The sequence below is a fragment of the Branchiostoma lanceolatum genome, chromosome 4 (genome assembly GCF_035083965.1).
Source record: "Branchiostoma lanceolatum isolate klBraLanc5 chromosome 4, klBraLanc5.hap2, whole genome shotgun sequence".
NCBI classification, from domain to species: domain Eukaryota; kingdom Metazoa; phylum Chordata; class Leptocardii; order Amphioxiformes; family Branchiostomatidae; genus Branchiostoma; species Branchiostoma lanceolatum.
Window position 1 is genome coordinate 25,571,381 of NC_089725.1, and position 22,287 is coordinate 25,593,667.

General features: G+C 40.3%; 1 protein-coding gene across 5 annotated transcripts in view; it reads right to left on the reverse strand.

Annotated features, from left to right (window-relative positions):
* Nucleotides 1-184: 184 nt before the first annotated feature.
* LOC136433650 (E3 ubiquitin-protein ligase TRIM9-like) overlaps nucleotides 185-22,287 on the reverse strand; it is a 45,687-nt gene continuing 23,584 nt past the window's right edge. Inside the window, exons 2-8 of one of the 5 annotated variants that reach the window (XM_066426057.1) lie at nucleotides 17,641-17,736; nucleotides 13,818-13,955; nucleotides 12,559-12,654; nucleotides 9,928-10,084; nucleotides 8,745-8,905; nucleotides 4,177-4,315; nucleotides 185-3,900 (exon numbers count right to left, since the gene is read on the reverse strand). In XM_066426057.1, the coding sequence (XP_066282154.1) occupies nucleotides 3,377-3,900; nucleotides 4,177-4,315; nucleotides 8,745-8,905; nucleotides 9,928-10,084; nucleotides 12,559-12,654; nucleotides 13,818-13,955; nucleotides 17,641-17,736 (1,311 nt within the window). In that variant the 3' untranslated portion in view covers nucleotides 185-3,376. The other 4 variants (XM_066426058.1, XM_066426061.1, XM_066426060.1 and 1 more) reach the window with 4 other exon arrangements.

The window sequence follows — 22,287 nt, forward strand, 5'->3', positions numbered from 1 at the left end:
ACAGTGGCCTACCCGACTAACTGGCCCATGCTCTGGACAGTAGGGTGCATGTATTGTGTGAAACACAGGCTATCACTTATATGTGTAAATGTTTACCTCAGGAGGGGGGAATGGTGGTGTCATGCAACTTCTCCACTATAGTATCAGAGACTGCAAGAGACAATTAAACACAACAAAGTCAAACTTTGAACCAAACATTTTTATGAACTTGCACATTTTTCCACAGATTACAAAACATCAAAAAGTGTAGAAACAATTCCTAAGCTATGACAGTACACATAGTCTTCACTGGCGGTCATATGGTGAGATTTGTAATTGTCTTACTGCTCTACTATATCCTATTTATATGACTGTGATTGGACCATGACCACATCCATCCATGTATCAAATATTTGGCTTTTTGTACCAGTTAATCGATGCAGGATTACTGCACAACAATACCCAGAGACAAAAATGTATTACCAGGTAATACAGTGTGTCCTAACTGCCATAATGGCTGTGAAACGTTTTCACCTCGACGTGATTTTAAAGAACAACTGATCTTTGTTTGATTGATGATGAAATAAGTTCACCTGGAACCTTGACACATTTGTGATACTTAAAAAAGAGGCATATGTATGGTTATGGTTGAACCACAGACATGGAATATCATACATTTTTCTCTCTTGTGAGAAGAATTGTTTACAGCCTTTACCATTATATGTAATGGGTTTCACTGTTCAATACCACTTGTGCTTTTGATCATTTACATCATTGGCAGTATACACAGTAACGTTACATCTCAAGATGTCTTAAGTAATGTTAAAATAGTACATCGTTTTTAGACGAACTGAACATCATACTTTGTTAGGCTCTTATGGGCCTTGACATACACAGAACAAGTGTAGGAAAAAATTAACATCAAACATAATACCCATAATGCTTGTCACGTTGAAACCAAGGCATTTTACTCGGGCAAAAGAACATTCATAAGTCTGGAGTAAATAATGTTTACATAAAGTTAGAACTAAGGGACAAAGCAATTTCTGTCTATGTTACATTCACAGAAGAAGTGTTATAGAGTGTCATTTTTCACATTGTCATAGTTGTATTCCTATCTAATACATCTCTGTTTTCCTGACACATGTATCAGCTAAACTGTTTTTCATAAAAAGGCTACTATTGATTAGGTGCTCGTCCCAATATTCCTTATCATCAATCTTTGTCTTTCCTCGCGACCGATAGAGATGGATCATTTTAAGCCTCAGAAATAAGTCCCCCAACATTTTCTTTTCATTTAGTTATTTATTTATTTATTTGAAAATGGATCTTGGCTGTAAGATTTTTACTTTACTGGCACATACTTAGTCCTAGTGGTCCTCTTATTTTCAGCCTCCTCAGAGTGCCTACCAATATACATGGACAGCATGGATTTGTACCATACTGTTGTGTTATCTCCAAATATATCTTAAACTCCAAGGATTACTAGACACCAATCTTCCTCTTAAAACTCTGGTTAGTACTCTATACCTACAACCTATTTACAGAAATACAACCCTCTCCAGATCATACTTTATAGCACTAACACCTATCTTGGCACTCTGGAGGCCACAGAACAAAGTGAACAGTTCTAGGAGTGCAGCATCACATTGTACAGCCTCTTGCCCATATGCAACAGTTATACAGCTCCATACTATCCCAGTATACATGCAGTATTTACATGTTTTATACATCTACATCATAGTTCCTTATTGTTCTTTCATAATCTGTCATGTTACATTCGGTATTATAACTTTCCTACATGTTCCAAAAGAACCCTTAAACTTTGCAACATTTCAGTAGCATCTACTTTCTAGTTCCCAGATTCAAAGCCAGACCTTGCAAAAGCTGTCTTTCCAAGTGTACTACATCATTCTGTATACATAGCTGCACTGCATATACTGCTTCTATTGTTTTGTGTGGAAGATATAGAACAGTGGGTACTGTAATGCAGAGTTCACATTATGGCTGATGGCACAATCAAATGGCATTTTCAATGTTAGCACCTTTGAACAATTTATTTTTTATGAAAGATGCATCCTGCAAGCAAGTACACTTTGGTGAACGTGACATTTTTGCAGGGCTGCAAAGATGTATGCAGAGGAGGTGTTGGTAGAGCAATATGGTTCAGAAAAAAATGTCTACAGTGTTTGGCACCATCTCCAATTAAGTGCTGAAATTTCATATCTTTTTTTCCACCCATTGATTCATAGTCCCCTCTTTACCCTGAAATGTCACTTCCACCTGATGGGGATCCTGTCAAGTTTCACACGGAATCCCACGATTTGTTACTGATGGCAAATCAGCACCACGGGCACAACCCCTTCACTGACAAGTATCGTGATTGCTCATGTGATCGTACATGACTGTATTAGTTGGCTGGTGCCAATGGCTGTTCTGTCTCCAATGCAGGTGCTATGATGGGTCAAAAGGATGGAACTGAGCCGTAACTGATCAAATTTTCCAATGGAACTACTGTTCTGTCTCATGGTTGCCTGAGAAGTGCCCACAGCAGTAGGGAGGTACACTGCAGGAGATATTGAAGGGGTGTCTTTGAGAAGCTAATGAAAAACTGCAGTGTAAATCTCCAAAAATATGGGGAACTGGTGAGAAGTTCGTATTAGACATTGTTACCAAAGAAAAATGGACGAATCAAGAACAAGCGTCCTATATCCCCACAGTCTGTATCTGTATCTACATGTATATAGCCAGTGTCACACCAGCTTATGTCATATGTCATGTTAACGCATACAATGTACCTATCTTCCTGGAGCTAGTCACAACCTTGGTGTTCATGAGTGGACAGGCATTTGTAAGGAAAAGTGTCAAGAAATTCTTGGTACCATACCTGACAAAACTATATCTTGGTACCGTACCTCACAAAATTTCTTTGTGATTTAAAATCACATACATTTGTATAATTAAACCACCAACATAACACCTTTATCGGTAATGTAAATTAAAACTAGATTAACAAGTAGAATATGTCTTGGTACTGACAAACTTGCAACATCTCGATACAAATCAATACAGAACTATATCATTGCTGACAACATACACCACTGTTCCTATTAAAAACTTACTCAACATTTTCCAAACAATATTCTTGAAAATACTGGATAAGACAAATAAATTAACCATCTGGTGTTTTGTACTGTCACAGAAACATCTTGTTTGAAGCACACAGAGATCATGTTTAGCGTAAAAGATAAAGCTGAAAACCCCAGACTGGTTGTTTTGTTGGAACACTAGATCAACCTGAGTTACCGGTGCAGACGGTAGTTATGCTACTGTTGTTAGAAAGTGTCAAGTGTATTTCAGAGAAGTTCATGTCGGCGACAACCAGTGCTTCCAGCACTTATTCCCCGTCTATGGAGTCGTGGTCTGGCAGTTCCAGTCCAGTGTGCACGGTCATTTGTACATTTCTGTTCAGACTGATGGCGGGGAAGAAGACTCCGTGGAGGTCTCGGAATGCGATGGGCCCTTGCATGCAGTCGTTGACGTAGAAGCTGAGCGTGTGTTCCTCCAGGTTCAGCAGCACCCCGATGACGGACCCCTTGTCTAAGCCGCCTTCAGTCCTGTTGGAGTGGGCATTGTTGTGCATGAACCAACTGCGGTTGCTGTCTATGTACATGGCCCAGGCCTTGTCGTCCTTCCCCAGCATGGTATCTTTTAATGTGTCAATCCTGGCTACGCCGAAAGCTGGGTCAGGGTGGTTGTCGTAGCGGTCTATAGTGCATTCCCAGTAGTGGATGCCTTTCGAGAAGCCGACATTGCCCAGGACCACACGGTCATCATAGCTGTTACAAGTTACAGTCATGTTGTCGTTACTGAGCACAATGTCGGGATGTGCTGTGCTGGGATCCAGCGCAAACCATGCCACTGTTTGGGCAGAAAAAAAGCAACGGGGTCTACTAGGTATGCTACATCAAAAAAATAAGGCGACGGTCACTGCATGAAGGTCATTTGCAATAAAGGCTATAGCAATTTACGGGGCTGTGTTGCCGAAATGTCTTTAAGTTGACTTTTACTCTCTCTGCATGGTTTGCCTTCTGAATGTGATACAGGCAAAGTGTTAGTTATTAAATACACTCAAAGCAAAAAAGAGACAATGAGAAAAGTTGTGCCCTAAGTCTCAGCACGGAAAATATACGTTACCTTCAGCTGTGTGAAGTTGCACTGAGTCGCTGTAGGGTCCCTCCCCAGCTTTGTTGAAGGCTTTGACACGGACTCTGTATGTGCAGTCAAAGTGTAGACCATCCAGGGTGCACAGGGTCTCCCTCCCTACATACACCTCCTGTGGGCAGACAGACAGTTTACTTTTAATATGGTGACACAGAATATAACATTGGTAGGTTGGTATTTTGTAGCGTTGGTGGGTTGGTATTTTGTAACAGAGACGAGACGGCACATCCATGCTACTAGTACTCAAGTGGAAACTTAATCTCTTCTCAGTTTCTTCTTCAAATGACCAAACCAAAACACCTGTTAGAAAAATTATGAGAAATACACTGTTCTCCAACTCTAGGAATTTTACTCAACGGAGAACAGTTTATATCTCATTACGTAATTTACCAATTTAGATAAACTTTCCTGCTAATATTACAACCATTGTTTGGAAAACCGTTACATCTTTGTTTGGAAACTGTTACATCCTCACAATTGGATCTTACATTGATTTATTCCTTGGTCCCAAATCCCGTCTTACCATCATTCTGTTGTATATTGAGCCGAGCTGTCAATTATTCAAACATTAAGTAGGCAGTTGGCAAGGATCACGACGAAAGGGCAGTTGAAAATGTAGGAGGGATAAGCCTCAAATATCAATGTAAAACCCATTTGTATTGATCCACTTCATTACAATATCCCACAAGGCTAACTATGCGAAGCTGACATCAACATGACGCAAGTGCAAGAAGTTAAAAGTTTTCCAAATGTACGTTCTGGGTCAACCTCTATCAATGCAGGTCATATCACTACCAAAGAAGAGGACCATGGTGCGATACACATTTAGTTCCATGTACATATACATATTCCTTGATGATATGCCTTTGGCACTTGTAAGTATTTAGGCACAATCAATTACACCACTGCCTTACAAGCATCTCCTGAGTGTGGTGCTATATGACTTGATCGTGCAAGGTCAATAGCCCATGGACTTATGGCCTTGGCATGGAAACGGAGACCATCATTTTAAGCAGTTAGAGCCCGTAAAATCCCAAATTCGAAACCGTTACTGTGAATCGATGTACAGTCAAACCTGTATTAGCGGTCACCTTTGCATAGCGGCCACCTGCCCATAGTGGTCACTTTTTGTCGGTCCCTTGGATTTTTCCCATTGACATAAGCATTAAGAATTAGGCTATAGCGGCCACCTGTCCAACGCGGTCGCGGCCAGACGATTTTCGGTCCCGCGAGTACAGTAACACTGCCGATAACGGTCACGGCGCGCCGGTAGAAGCCGCATCGCCACCGCACGCCGGGTTCAAAATCTTCATTTTTTCACGCAGTTATCAAATTTATGTGGACTCAACTGGATAGGATCATAATAAAGAAAACCAGAATGTTTTATCTTTGTTAGAAAATCCATGGTTTGACGCGAAGTCAAGAATAATTTTCTTCACATGGCAAGCGTTTGTACATCGAGGTAAAATTGACCATCTCTGTGCATTTCGACTGGACAAATATTACGGCAGCTTTTTGGAAAATACAACCCACACATGTACCTGATGGGATAAGTTCGCGAAATGTTTGAATGCCGGCCCAATTTCCGTTTTCACCGGGAATTCATCCAAATTGTGCTCAAAACGTGTTTCACGCAAACTGGATTGGTAGCAGCATAAAGGTCAACGGAAGACACCACTGTTACGGAGGTATAATATACTAAATTTATTTTGCTGCAAAGTATCACTGAGGATAATTACTAAACCAAAAGCTTCAAAATGAATGTGGATGATATTACTATGATGTAAAATTTGGGCTGTTGCAATTTTCTGAAAAGACAAAAAGCCCTCAAAAGAGCAACCTTCTTCTGAGTACCCTATTAGCATAATGGTAGATGCTGATCAACACAAGCCACGCGGGAACCGAACCAACGCATCAAGAGGAAAATTGTCGCCACGATTTTATGTTTGAAAACAGTCGAAAACGAACAGTAAGTGACAACTGAGCAACATGTATTTTGTTCTTAACTAAGTAGGAGTAAAAGAACAACAATCAAACTTCTAAAATGTGCCTTACCTGTTTACATGTGTACTGTACGGTGAATAAATGTATCTCAGTGGGTACTGAAAACATGTGTCACTCGTGGTCAATTAATCAACATTTTCTCCATAGCGGCCACCTGTCCTTAGCGGCCAGTTTTGGCCAGTCCCTTGAGTGACCGCTATAGACAGGTTTGACTGTACAGTCAAGCAACATGAAACATTTACGAGCTGTTGCTGCACCAAGTGATGCCTTCATGGGGTAATTTAAGACTCTACTTCTGAGCCTTTCACACCTCCTTAGACGGCGGTAATGTTCCCAGAGGGCCACATCGATCTTCTCTTATGTACCATTCCTTCTCGTTTTCTTCCAAAGGTCACTCAAGATGGTGACGACGATGTCTTAAAGGGCATCAATTACCACGCCATCACTTCTAAGGTATGATCTTTTAAGGACATTGAACATCACAGAGGTGCAATTTCCTCCGCTAATACTACATGCAGACCTTGCAGCCCATGTCAAATAGATTTGAGTTTGGTTCCTCATCAAACAGGAAAAGACCATGTCAATATATTCAGTTGACAAGACTCAGAAAGGTATTCCATAGAGACGTGAGCTGAAAAGTAATACTATGTAATTCACAGTTATTGACAGACCTTATATGAAAAGGAACTCGACAAGCTGTCCTGCAACTTAACTAATTTTAATGTATTCATCCATTATTATCTATTTTTAAAGTATACTTGGTATACTTGTATAACACTAACAGCAATGGGGAACTCAAGACATGCTAGATAGCTTTTGCATGTGGATAATCTAAATTTGAAGACCACAAGTTCACTCCTTCCATTTCTATCAGTGGCAAAGTTAGCTGACAACATTAAACCAGACAGATAGCTATCTAATAATATTTCTCCCTCAAGTTCACCACCAAGGCTAAAGCTGACCACAAACCCAATTTGTACCAGCAGTAAAGGAGTGAAACTCATCACCAGGAATGTGAAGTAAGCACCATGGGAAGTGCCTTGTTGCTGACATGGTCTTGATGTTTACCCCTACAGGCAAATTGGGGCTGTGCCCTCCACAGGTCTAATCTTGCACAAGGTTGATAGGATTACTATCTAGAGGATCAGTGCTGTCCAACCACAGACATGACATTTAGACACATGCAAGAACACAACCCTGAGCGAAGCATAATTTGTACTCTCCAAGCAAAGGTCACGCTCCGGCTTATTTTGGCATTTTTATATGGCTTTGGAGTTTTTCAGGTTTTCTTTTAAAACCTGACAAAATAGAAAGCCTGATAAAAGTGCCTAAAATGATGTCCAAAACAAGCCGGTACTTAACCCCTGCTTGGAGACTTAAGTCTTTGATCTTTCAAAATCTGTGCATTTCTTAAGGTGAAGTCTGATAGAGGCATGGTTCATTACAGGGTTTTTACATAAGATACAGATATAGATATGATTCAAGGATATTTAGCAGACATTTTTATGAATTCTTCCCGCAACAGAATGTGTACAAGTCATGATGGGACCGAATAAGGCAATGCCACGAGAGCTGCTGTTTCAAACACAAGTGAAACTGACAGATCAACCTTTTAGAGTGTTTTGCACTTTTCACATTTCCAAGGAGGCTTATCATTGAACCTGACAGCTACATGCCTCGTCTCCATTTTTCTTTCTTTAGACATCGGCTTGGATAAAATCACTGTTTACATTAGAAACTTTGGCTGTTATTCTAACATACCCGACTGGAATTATGCTGTCTCACATGAAACTTTCATGTCTTCTGAGGGTCTGGGACATGAATGCATCTATTTTTGTAATGTTCCATTAGTATCCACTTTCTGACCTGAGAGATTTCAAAATTGCCTTACCATCTACTCCAGAGGCTTCAAATGTGTTCAAAAATGCCTTGAAGAACTGAATCTCTCTCTGGCTGATAGGCACTTTCAGTTTTACAGTATGACTGATCGATAAATGATATACACGCTAATATTATCTCTCTGGAAAATAAACCTCTTAGCAAAAGAAAGTTTATATAATATACTTTTTTTTTTCATATCATGCCATTAACCTACTGGTATATACAGTAATGTTGACATTCATTTGCTAAAACTAAGTCAATGACATAAACAGGATAACAAAGTTCTTTAGACATGACCAAGTTACATCTAGCTGCAGTGTGAAGTAGAACCAGTCAGTATCACCCTAAGGAAGGTCATCAAAACACTGGCTTAGGTAAAAACACTAAGTCTTGGTTGTGTATAAAAAAAATTGTCATCCAGTGACTTTAAGAACAAGATGAAACTATTTACAGAAATAATGTAAAACCTTTTGCTTACTCAGTATAGTACTGTGTGAGTGACTGTGTAGCTACTAGTGTTCTCTTTGCTCTAGAATATTCATTCTCTTTATTCTATTCTAGAGTATCTTAAATGTACTTGCCTGTGCCATTGATAAAGATTGGCAATGTTATCCTAAAGGTTCAACGTGTGAAATAATGTGAAAATGTTTGCTTACTCTGAACGGCCCCTGGTTCCCATCATCCAACTCCAGCACGTACCCGTCCACCCAGCTGCGTGGCGACGGCTGCCACGACACCGTGATGCTGTTGTTCTGTACGGTGCATTCCTCATGGAGGAAGATGGGCGGGCCGGGGACTGTGACAACACGTGCAGAGCCTAGTCAATAACGTTCACACGGGAGAGACGGAACCGCGGTACAGGTTGCAGAAGCGTCACCAAATGCACCATGTCCACCACAGAGAGGTCGAAGCAACAAACCAGATACATACCACGCCCAGATGACACCACAAGAAGCCAGTACAGAGTGCACAGGAGAAAGGAAGAGAGACCAATACGATGTGATGTTAGTAGGACAGTTCTTCTTCTCTTTTCAAAGAAAAAAGGCTCTCTCTCCCCAACATGGACATTTCCACAGTGAAAACAGCTGAATATGGTGTTTATTCTGTCTTGGAACATCTTTATGAGTCACTCCTGTCTTGGTTAGAATGCATTTAAATCCACCACAGTAATTGAATACATAGGTGCGCATCTACAATACACTGACTGAAATAGCCAGAGTAGGATAATTTTGCCATTTTCTGGACCACAGTGACTGCCCTTTCGGAAAATGATCGTATTGTGTGCCCAATTGAAAGATCCGGTCTATCAAAGATAATACATGACTTCTTTAAGGCCATGTTGGGGAAAGTCCGGGCCACAAGTTGTGAATAGACAATTAACATGGGTTAGTCACAAAAGTGTGGAAAACATTTCAAGCTTTAGACAGAAAACAGACATGCTGACAGACACCTGCCTTAAGAAATATCTACAAGCATGCTTTATGTTTTTCCAAAGAAGGAAAGAAACACAAACGAGAGCTGCCTGTCATAAGTTGAACAACTCAACCATTGGTGCTTTACACAATTACAATAACTAAATGTAAGTTCTTTCCCGTACACATGCATGTCAATTAGACTATCAACAAGACCTTTATTATAATCCCAAAGACTGCATGCAATACTATATTATATGTTATCTTCATTACTGCTACAAGTAATAGCTGAGTAAGTACTGAGAAAGCTAAGTTGACAAAAAAATGAAATGTGTAAAGACTTCAAGTGCAGGGCAATTGTACCATTGGACATCTTATATCCATGATAACTTAAAATCTTACAACAACAAACAGTTGCGATATTTACCTTTAGTGTGTACAAAGTTGAGTTGTTCGATGGCCTTGAAGAGAGGCTGGCTGTTCAGCTGCAGTTCAAACTCGGGAGGCTCGTGGGGCTCCAGGAGAACCTCCTTCTGCCACTGCATCTCAGCACTGCACACTCTCTTTATCAGACCATTCGCAACCTGGGACGGAAGTGGGAGGATCTGGCTTGAAACAACTACACATCTTACAACAAACTGTTTTTTTTCTCACTACAATCCGAACCAACCTGATGGTGGAAAATAATATATTAAGCATATATTAGATTATTTCTCGTTTGAACCAATCTGATGTTGACTTCAAGTTGAAGACTGAAAAGAACTGTAGCCGTCACTATCAAAGATCTTCTGGGTAGATGATTATGTGATTTTGACTTGCTTCACCAGGACTGCAGGTCTAATTATTGGCTGTACAACCAATATCCATACTTTGCAGGGTGAGATATATTCAGTACCTGGCACAATGCATTGAACATGCCTACACAATCCCCGAGGTGCTGTGACAGATGAATCTCTGATTTTACTTTTTGGATCCCTGCCCTGCTGCTGTTGTTATCAATCCCCGAGCAGGGGGCGAGATGTCAATGCTGTGCTATGAATTCTAAAGCGAGAGCTAAGTCAGAAAGACAATATTCTGCAGGAGGTTGTAATAGAGCATCGCCGACGTCAGAAACAAATTGCCCTCTCCAAGCCTCTGTCTCTACAGTAATCTGTCCATTAGACTGCTTTTAAAGGAGGTTGCTTTTTGATAAACTGGTAGTTCTTAATAGTCTTATCCTTTTAAGAGTACTTATAGTGGTATCATCTTAACACAGCACCATGCAGGATGCCTTATAGTTGTCCCATCTTTTTTCCCTCTCTTCTACAGGTATGCTGTATACAATATGTACAGCCATGTCCTGTGGAGAGACAATTTTCCGAAGCCTTGTACGTCGATCCACAGCACATCCATTTTGCAACAACCGAAACTTTAAATTCTGAGCATGGCTCCCACCACAGCATTCCATAACAGTCAGACAGGGGTGTCCCAGCAAAGTAGTGCAAGCATCTCAGTAAGCTCTCATCACTCGCATGCCACTCCTTGAACGTCCAACGACTTTACAGTTTCGTGCCCTCTGAATTTTAAGTGAATGGTTTCTGAATCAAAATTTACACATTACACATGATAAACTTGCTGTTATGTGAAAACTGCACAGAATATGATAGAAATATTTCACCCATTACCATTGTTTCAGATGTATTTCTATGACCTCTGACAACATATTCTTACGTCAAGGCCTAAAAATGATATTGATCTTACATGACCATACAAAGTCTGTTAATCCTGATCTAAAATTTTCCTTATATATTCAGTTTCTTCTCCTTAGAGATCCAATTGAACATGCACCTGCCAACCTCCCTCTCATCAGAGGTCATCTGTACACATGCAGGTGTCTCCCTGTTGGCAATCTCCGCAGGTCTATTGATCAAATCTTATCCCTTCATCTCATCACCAATCACTCGGTCAAATCTCATTCCCTACGTTCATCCCCGAACACCTCAGCAGCATGCATCATCTTACAGTCTGTATTAATAGCGTCTCTGGGCCTAACAGAATGTTAGAGTGATACCAGGGGAAAAAAAAGTTTTTAAAATGCCTATACAGTTCATCGATGTGTTTCCAATCCAGGGCCAGAGGCCAACATAAGATCTCCATGTAACGTACATGTACATGTAGGCTCTTACAGTTTACAATCCAGCAATGCAAATATCCAGTATGGTATTTTCAGTATTGATAAAAAAGCTGACATGCTTCTGTTCTTCTGGGTAAAGGCAGTGTAAGATGATTACTTCTTTGAGAAAACCGGAGACATGACATTTGGAGTACACACTGTACTAACTCACCAAAACTTCCATGGTTATTAATCCTTCTCATTCCTTATAAGATATTACACCTGTCTGGTGTAGGGTATTGAGATGTCATTCATACCAGGTGAGCCCACCATTACAGAACCCTAGAATAGCCTATCTATAAAGAATGTCCATTGATTGCTTACAAGGCAATGCCAAGGCTCATAAAACCAATCATGACTCTGGCAGCTTGCAGAGCCTGCCTGTATTACAGGAGGTATTGCACAATTCTTCACCTATCACTCCTGTTGTACAGTATGGCTGCTGTCATCATTTACTTGTCTAGTGAGAGAATCTTATCAAAAAAACAGTCCAACATCATATATACAACAAAAGATTTAGACTTAACAAGTCCAACAATGACAAAAAGATTGTTCTTTTTTGAATTCACATCGCAGATTGGAATTAATTCAAACTCAGGAGTGTTGCCCTATCTATGTTGCATAAGCATTTACAGGGGTGAAACCATGCTGGCATCTTAGGAAAAGTCTACAGATTTTAGATTTTCTTCTTTGAAACTTAGATAACCTATCTACAATCAAAGAAGTGGGACATGTTTGTGTCTTATGTGCCTATCAGTTTATTTTCTGTTTACCTGTGATCACAATTGTCACAGTGTAAAGAAGTCTGATCTCGCAAAAATTATCTTGCCTTGAATGATTGTCATTCTTGACATTAAGCATAATGGTAACAGTTACCAGTAAGAACGTTGTGAACATATTCAGTACCTGAAGGAATGCTGCGGCATCCTCCTCCTTCATGATCTCCAGCGCGTACTCCAGCAACCCAGTTGTCTGTCGCAGCTTGTTGGTCAGGTCGTTGATCTGGGGAGTCAGGCAACAGTTTTACAGCCACAAACGATGGACAAGGATGTAGCTTTGGTCTTACAAAAGCTGTTGGTGTTGCTCACTTCTGAATTTCAGTGGTTGCACTTTAATCAGATCACAAATCAACAAATCTTGTAAATACAAGCAGTATGATATACCTGTCAGCAAACATATTCAGAATTCACTGAAAACAATATCAATATAAAAGTTCACATAATATCACACCTTCTGTTCTTAATATTCTATTACCATAGCCTGCTCTTTGTCTACTCCATCTCACCCGTTCCCTTATCATGCGCTGCTTGTGTTCCTAGTATCCCATTATACAGCCCTTATCTTAAAACTATACCTTGTGTTCCTTGTATCCCATTACCTTGGTCTGCCCCAAGCTTCTAGCATACCCCGTCTCACCTGTTCCCTCATCATGCGCAGCTTGTCTTCCTCGTATCCCATTATACTGCCCTCACCTTAAAACTATACCTTCAAGGCTGAGCCTTGTATCCCATTATTACAGCCTGCCCCAAGCTCTTTGTCTACCCCATCTCGCTTGTTCCCTCATCATGCGCAGCTCAAGTTCCTAGTATCCCATCATTACAGCCTGCCCCAAGCTCTTTGTCTACCCTATCTTGCCTGTTCCCTCATCATATGTACCTTCTGTTGTTTCTCATAACATCAGCCTGCGGCCTGCCCCAATCTCATAGCATACCTTGTCTCACCTGTTCCCTGACATCATGCACAGCTTGTGTTCTTGTATCAAATTAACAAGGCAGTTATTTACATGTACTGCAGCCTGGACCATGCTCTTGGCATACCTTGTCTTACCTGTTCCCTCATCACATTGACCTTGTGTCCCATCTATTAGATTACCTCAGCCTGCCCCAAGCTTTTAACTCACCTGTTCCCTCATCATGCGCAGCTTGTGCTTCTAATACCCCATTATACTGCCCTCATCTTAAAACTATACCTTCAAGACTGAGCCTTGTGTCCCATTACCTCAGCCTGCCCCAATCTCATAGCGTACCCCGTCTCACCTGTTCCCTCATCATCCGCAGCTTGTCTTCCTCGTATCCCATTATACTGCCCTCACCTTAAAACTATACCATGTTCCTTGTGTCCCATTACCTCAGCCTGCCCCAATCTCATAGCGTACCCCGTCTCACCTGTTCCCTCATCATGCGGAGCTTGTGTTCCTTCTCCCGCTGGATCTGCTCCATCAGCTCCTCCTTCCTCCTGTTAATGGCCTCAATGATGGCATCACACTGGGCCACCAGACTGGCTTCAAAGTCCACACTGTTCTCCTGGGACAAGGCAAGAAGAGATAGTACCTAAAGAATACCTCATTCGTAGAGATGGACAGGAGACAGACACAGTGGGAAGGAAGACCCAAATCTCAGACAGAGGGAGAGAAGACAAGAGACAGGACACTTCAGATACCCATATATTGATGAAAGAATAGTAAGTAAGAAAGTCAAGTAAGAAGAGTGTGCTCTCAGACAAAGAAGCAGCTTAGAACAAGAGAGAGGGTAAAGACAAAAGGCAGAGCATCTAAATGTTATTAAAGAGAGACAGAATGTAGGCAACACTGTATGCTACTAGTAATAGCAAGGTCCTTATGGTAAAATGATGCTCAATGTTACCACCAATTCTCCATATTGTTTCCCAATACAGTCATCGTTAATGCCAATCAGCTTCCTCCATGGTACTCCCATTAAAACTAATAGAAAATGGTTTACTGCCTCGTTGTTTCAACAATGACTGCCTAAGATCAAAGAACCATCACTGTTAATGTATGAAGCTCCTTCCTTGAAAGGTCATACCAAGGACATTCTGCATTACCGTTGCAACGACGTGGTAGTCCTCGATAAGCAGCCTCCATTAGATTACGGTGGATACGTAAACTCTACGACTCATATCTAAATTGAAATCTGATATGATCTGCCCAACAAGACAGGAGGAGAGGTATAGTTTTTATGGCATTCCATTAGTAGTCTGGTCACATACTACATTCTTTGTTTGAAAAGGTGATGACCCATTTAATTACTGTGCAAGTAGGAGGCTGCTCCGCTTTCATGGCAGGGAGAATGCTTTATGATTATGATTATTAATAAATGCCATTATATGCAGCAGCAATATGATCTGGGTGGGGTTCATGTTTGAATTGAGTAAGATTTCAATAAAATCCTGGAGCTAAAGCAGAAATTGTTGACAATTTGAATGTCTTTATTAAGTTTTCAGCTGAACAGCTCACTTTCTAGCTACCATAGTCTAGCTACAGTATAGAAATAGAGCTGAAGTCAAGACTATCCTGGTTGCAAGAACAACCCACTTGGCTACAAATATAAACAACAGGCCTGGAGCACATATTTCAGCCAGGTAGTGATGGGTTCAACATTGTCTAGCGATATGAAGTTCTTCAACATTTTCTACTGTAAGACATGCTTCTAACCTTGTTAATGAGGACTAATGTTTATACCCAGTAAATGAGCATTATGACCAATCCTGAATTCAGAACGTAGAGACTAATCACATGATCTAAATCCCCTCATGCGAGGTCTCCTCACAGACCTACTTAGTATTCTCCGCACACATCATGTAATATTATCGTCTGTCCTACTGGCACCCTTCTATTGATTGAGTCTGAGCAGTGTGTACCAATCAATTTGCCTCAAGTTCAGTAGTCAGCTGCACCTTCATACAAAACACCTCAGTGACATATAATATTACTGTGTTTGATTTCTGAGCCAGAATTTCCTGTATTCTAGGTCTCATATTCTCCTGCTTCATTTTGAAAAAAAATCATACGTACCATTCTGGGCACATGTCAACAACACAAAATGATCATATTTTAGTACACCATCAGTTGAAGAAAGTAATCGTCTTCTAGATTTTCTAAGTTTCATTTAGAGATCTTTTTAACCTTTAATAGGCTGTTATGTTAAGAGTTTGATAAACAGATTTATCTATGCCTAAAAAGTTTTTTTGAATTATAGTACATGTACTTTGGAGGCACTTGAGGTCTATCACAGAAATACCTGTTCTTCTCCTTATTTCACCTGCCCACTCCACTGATTTCCTGCTAAATTGGTGTGACCTTACCAACATTTGCTAACTACCAGTAATTCTCTGTCGCTTCACTCAAGTTAAGCAATAGCTTCATACCATCTGCACCAACACATCCATTTCAATATGTTTGCAAGAGAGAACATAGATTAGTAAACAGCGGGTGACATTTGACATTCTCTCCTGCAGCATCCAATCCACGAGGCAAGAAATTATTGATGGTATCTCAAGAATCAGAGCCCCTTGAAATGTCATGGGTACATGTAAGTAGAAGTGATACTCATGTATGTATCACCTACTGCAGGTTCATTCTGATTCCCAGCAGGGACACTACTGAAGACTCCTTTGCCCATCATGTATGATTTGCATGCGTGTCAATAATAGAGAAGCTCACCAGATTCAAATCCAGCCATGAATGCTTTACCTCCTCTGTTTTACCTCCGCTCTGAAGGAAGAGATAGAGGAGGTAAAATGGGCTGGATTTCAGTCTAGAAATCTATTAGTAGATAATAAAAAAAATCGAAGGCTTATTTTTTGGGTGGGTCGAGATTTAGCCAAGTGTTTTGTTTCCTCTTTGTTATTCCCTCAATCTGCATTATTACAGTAGGTGCACAAAGTGTAATCTTATGAGAAGGCTATTGTTGACAGTACCAGAATAAGTAATTTTAACTGTCCGTCACGGTTACGTCAGCCAGCCAAATACCTCCCAAACTCCTCTGCCCATGGAATCTGATGAACAGGTAACCAATATCAACCATCCAAAGTCATCCTTACGGATGTCCCCTGGGATGTCGCCCATGTTGACCCGAATGAATCAATGCTCAATCTGTGGATTTATCAGTTCCTCCTGATTAGCATGCTCTTCGTGTTACACATAATATAAAACCTGGTAGAGCAAAGTTGCATAATTTATGGCGAACCTTCGTTACAACCCCACCCAGCTATTTGAATCTGAACCCGCACGGGAAAGCATCTGCCTATGGGAGCAGAATGCCAATGAGGCTTCATGCCAAAGAACCTTCAATACAGCTTCGACCACCACTTGCATACAGCGAGCTGCAGCACACCAGCACTGTCAAGATTCGTTAAAAACAACTGAGAGCCTGACGCTTCATTCTAACACTGGCGCTTCAAGACTAATTCCATCTGACTAACATGTATGCCATGATGGTCATGACCAACGCACAGGATCCGCAGGCAAAAAGTCTATGGAGACGACAAGTGGCAAATCTGAATTACTTCTGACCAAGACAGATGAACGCTTCTATTTCTTCCACCACTAATACGATGATATAACACCCTCTCCAATCAGCTGGCCAGCCCCTAACAGAACCCATTAACTTCTGCCATCCATGAGCTTGTAATGGGTGACCTAAACCCTTCCAATGACCAGTACTAGATCACGTTGAACACCATAGGTAATGGTTGGCCCAGAGTCCTCATTTCATTCCAACTAATGCTGTGAGGGCCTGAGCTGCTGCTTCTACAAGTGGCTGCTGGCTGTCTACAGTCTTCAAACTGATGAGGCACTGCTCATCCAACAAAGTGTTTTGATACGTAACTGAGTGTCTGGACCCAAGGAAGAACATACATCATGTTCATCTAACTAAATGTATATGAAATATATTGATGGCATTGCAGTCAGGATTAGATGTCATAATAATTATTACTACCTACTTTAAAACTAGTATTCTTGTTAAGCAGTATCCTTGTTAAGGCACTATCAAGCATTGACTGATTTCCCTGTGCGACACTAACCTGTATGCCTGAATGCCAGCTTGTTACTGTTAGCTTTAGTCCGCTCCCACTGATCAGGACTCTGCCGACAGGGTAGCCATCAGTGGGAGCGGACAAAAGCTAACAAGCTGGCTATGGCATCCAGGCTAGTATAACACAAGAAGACTATGGAATGGGATACTCTACCTGGACCTGGTCCAGCATCTCTCTCAGGTTGCTCAGGAAGTTCTTGCCCTCTCTGGCCTTGTCTGACAGGGTGCTGATGTTGTGGGACAGCTCCGCCTGTAGGGAACGACAGGAACAACACTTTTAGAACACGCTGTCAAAAACTGTTACCATATTCATCGTTTTGCGGAAGATGCTGAGTCATTCTTATCTCCTTATTGCAACGCCATGGATGTGGGATCAAGATACATGTATGACCTGAAAAAAAAATGCAAACTAGAGTTCCGCAACCTCATACCTTCGCCAAAAGATGTTAACCTTTACAACTTACATATTCACAAAGGTCTCTCATTGATTATGCAAATAAGGTTATCATTTGCACAAACTACAAAGTTAACACAAAGCCCCCAAAACACAACCTTCTTGGGGAAGGTAATTATAACACGTCACCAACAATATCCATGAAACAAGTTACTACAATGTAGTCAAATACAAGGTGTACATGATGAGAGCAGGGTACCATCTTGTAGGCACTCGAGCAAATAAAATATATCTTCTTGAGACAAAACCTTGGAAAAATCCTGAGGCCTTCAACTTCCTTCAAAAATCATGCAAGACTGTTATATGTTTTTCCTCTGACAAGAATATTAAGGAAGTTGACATATCACTCAGATGCCATCACTATCAAAACATCACTGGGAGACAAAGAAAATACCCACATGATCCTACAGTTTATTCTTCCAAGTGCAAGAGCACATAAACCTTTGAAAAACTGCCGAGTGATGACAAGGCACATTTGTGGGGGTGTACATCTACTCAGTGCCACGTAGACTGTAAAATCTGTCTGTCCCATTGGTTTACAGATGGCTGAGTGTTGCATCATTTTACGATTCACCTGATCGACAGGTGTGGGGAATTGGACGCCAGGCCGTGGAAGGAGGGAAATTTCGGCGTGTCAGAGTGACGAATGCAGAATGGGAATGGTCGTTTCCAGTCCATATATTATCAGTCATTACTCAGTCTACCCTGGAAGAATGGCTGGAGGCCATGTCTGGGTACTGTACATACGTTCAGGTTTGAGGGGACTTCATCTCGCGGGAGGGGGTGAAAGGATCGGCGCGATGGGGACATAGAATGCATTGCTGACAGAAAATCTGTATTGTTTGCAGTGTGATGACTTTGCGATGAAAACAAAAAAACACCGTAAATATTATAAGATTTACAGTATGGTCTATCACAGCAAACCCTAATAGCAATTGCTGACTCAGCGTTCTGCTCATCGTTGCACAATCATTTGTGGGTGGTATACAGGAGAGGTACAAAATCTCACACTTTACCGTACCTTACTTTAACAATGTATGAATTAAGTGTTACCAGCCTCTTGGTATTTTACACATGCATAACTTATGTATGCAAAATCAGCATACACAAAAAAGGCCAACTTGATACATTTAGTGGCCAACTGCACATACAAGACTAAGTAATTTTCTCTTCTCAAAGTTTCATCACTTCTGTCTATTGCCCATAAATTTGATTCTCAAGACGTACTGCAACAAAGGAAACATTTAATACCAGCAGGCCAGGTATACGATGTATCCCATCTCAAGGGTAGCTAATTACTATAATTAACCTATAGCAAGTACCTGTTAATTCAACACCTATCTACTCTACCCTCAGGCCGGTCAACATGTACATTTCCTGACTTTGTAACACCACCTGTGTAAACATCCAACGATTCAATAAATCTAGAAAATGCAGGATAGAATGAAGATTAGATGTGGTACATCTACATTCTCTACATAAATCAGAAAAATTTTATGAACAAGTTTCAACTTCGAGTACACCTCCAAGCTAAGCCAGAGAAAAGTCACAATAATTCAGCTTTTCAATGCCATGTTATGGAGCTTAGTTTCATCCCTACTGGAAAATAAAACTCTTCAAATCTAAGTTTTGAATTTTGTCTTACTTGAAACTGATCCCCTTACAGTAACACTTTGAAAGTTAAAAATAACACCTGCCATAACAGCTGTGTCTGCTCAAGTAGAGATGATAGGGATCTGTAAGGATTTGGCTCCCACAAAGCACCAAAACACTGCAAGGGAGCTACATGTAAAGGATTCCCTCAATCCATTTAGTCAGGGCTACCCCCTTGGAAGAGTACAACTACTCACTAATGGTCTTTCTCTGACTTTTGAGACTCAGATGCAACTTTAAGGATTTAATGCAACCACCCTTCAAGCAAAGAATGAGTACAGGATTTCAAAAGCTTTTTTATTAATCCTATACTTTGGTCTAAATTAGTCTAGATGGAACATTAGCAAATCTTTTCTGTATTCAACCCAGTGCCTGATATTTCTATTACATTTCCAGGATCAGTCATGGAAAAGTACATGGCCTTCTCAGTTATGATGATGAAGGATTGAATTTTTGTGTGCGACTTTTCGGCTCCAAAACTGTGTGAAGATTGACTTCTGGAATAATTGAATTCCGAGGACCCTCGGGAGACTGTGGAAATCTAAATCAATTCCTTCCAGGCTTTAGGCATGAATACAATATCTTAATTCATTTGCTACTGCTTGACTATATGGAACACATACTGTGATACATGTATATGCGGGTAGCCTTGTAGCAGTATATGCCAGGAAGCTACCTGTAAGGTGATACCGATTATGAATATACCTGATATGAATATTAAAATAGATGAACATGAAAAAAAAAACTTACTTCAACACTATACAATTTAACATTGAATCATGATAGTAACTGCAACACACTGCTTCACTCTTGCCAGTTATCAAAGAAACATGATTTTCCAGCTCATTTAAACCCGGGTGTTTACCAGCTATCATAACAAAGTTGGACTGCTTTTATTTCAGTTTAATGAATGTAGTATTTTTCATCTAGAAGACTTTTTTTCTTTTTAGATAAATCTCTACAGCATTCTGTTACAAATAACATCAACTATGTTTAGGCAACTCTGACAAGGAACCAATTATTAAGATAGGCACCCCAAAACCCTTTGCTTTATTACCTTACCTGTTATTTACCTTAACCTGATGGCAACTGCTACCAGCAGAACTGTAAATTACCCCTTGCAAAGCTAAAGGTCACAACTGATCAAGGGGAGTGCCGTCATCACAGAGGAGGCAGCTATAAATACGAAATCTTGCCTCTACTACTGCTACAAACCATGTCTCCAAGTCGCACAACTCATCATCAAACACGACTGTCAAATTTGAAAGTCAAAGTCAGAATGACCTTAGAGGGATTGGAAGACATGATGTGGGATGAACACAATGTCATCACAAATGATACCATATGGTTGAAAAACCTGCCTTCAACTAAGAAAAAATTGAATGATCTCCGTAACTCATAAGAGAAATGGACAAGGAAGAGCTATTATAATACTCTTGTGATATTTCATCATTAAAATCAGCTTGTTAGATCATTACAATTAGTGTTGTTGTTGATTGTTCACTTGGACCCAATTTAATGAGTGTCATAATTCATCAAAATTCTGTTACAATGATAAAACAACATTACAAAGACTTTGATGCTCAGAAATTTATGTTACACCAAATTTCCCACAAAATATGCATGACACTTGTGATTTACGAACTAGAAATATGGTTTAATCAATAATTTCTGAGGGAGAAAAGCAAAGCTGTACTTTTTTTAGAAACATAGCAGGGCAACTTGGTTTAGTCAGAAAATATAAATTCAGGTGGGAGGATTATGCACAGTAGAGCAAGGCAGCAGTTGATCCATGGAATAATCAATATTACTGTACATCACTGCAAACCTTCCTCCCTGTACTTGTACAGGGCAGTACTCATCACACTCCTGCAGGGGCAAAGGTCGCACACTTGGGTTCTACCCAATGACATTCAACTTCAACCAAATATTGAATTTCCAGTGTTCCCCATCACAGCAACTGGATTTAAGTGCCTATTCAGCACGCCAAATAGAGCATGCTGGAACTGCCGTACAAATCATAATCATTGATCCCTCCATATGGTTATTTTATATTCACAAATCAAGCCGAAATTGCCTACAAATATTCCGCTAACTTGACTTTTGAAGTCTTAAAGAATAAATGAGATCCTCCGTTATTTCCCATAACACTTCCAAACCTTATAAAGCTGCACCACGGAAGCAAGGACAACGAATATGAGCCTGACTTATGACTCTCCTAACCTGCCATAATGTCACAAAGGAGAAATGATATTGGTTTATTGCTCCATGAATATGCCATCATAAGAACAGTAATCTCCAGTTTATGTGTCAAGCAGAAAGCTACCGAGGGAAACAGGGTGTGGCAAATGGCCATTTTTATGCATAGTGTCCAATATTTGTGATAAGAACAAACCTGAATATTATTGGTAGAGGTAGCAAAATATGATATATGTATTATTATGATACCTCCACATTATGCTGTTGTATTTATCATTTTCCACTTTACTTCTTGGCACTGCCCCGTTATTGATGAAAACAATTTTCACACAAAAAACACTATACTTAAGAAAAATACCAACTACATAATAGTACATTGTATGACTCAAATCTGAATCAATGCTGATTCAACATTTTCACACAAAAACCTTCCAAGTGATGAATATGCTTTCAATATACATTTGTATATTACATTTTCATGTGTATATTCAAACT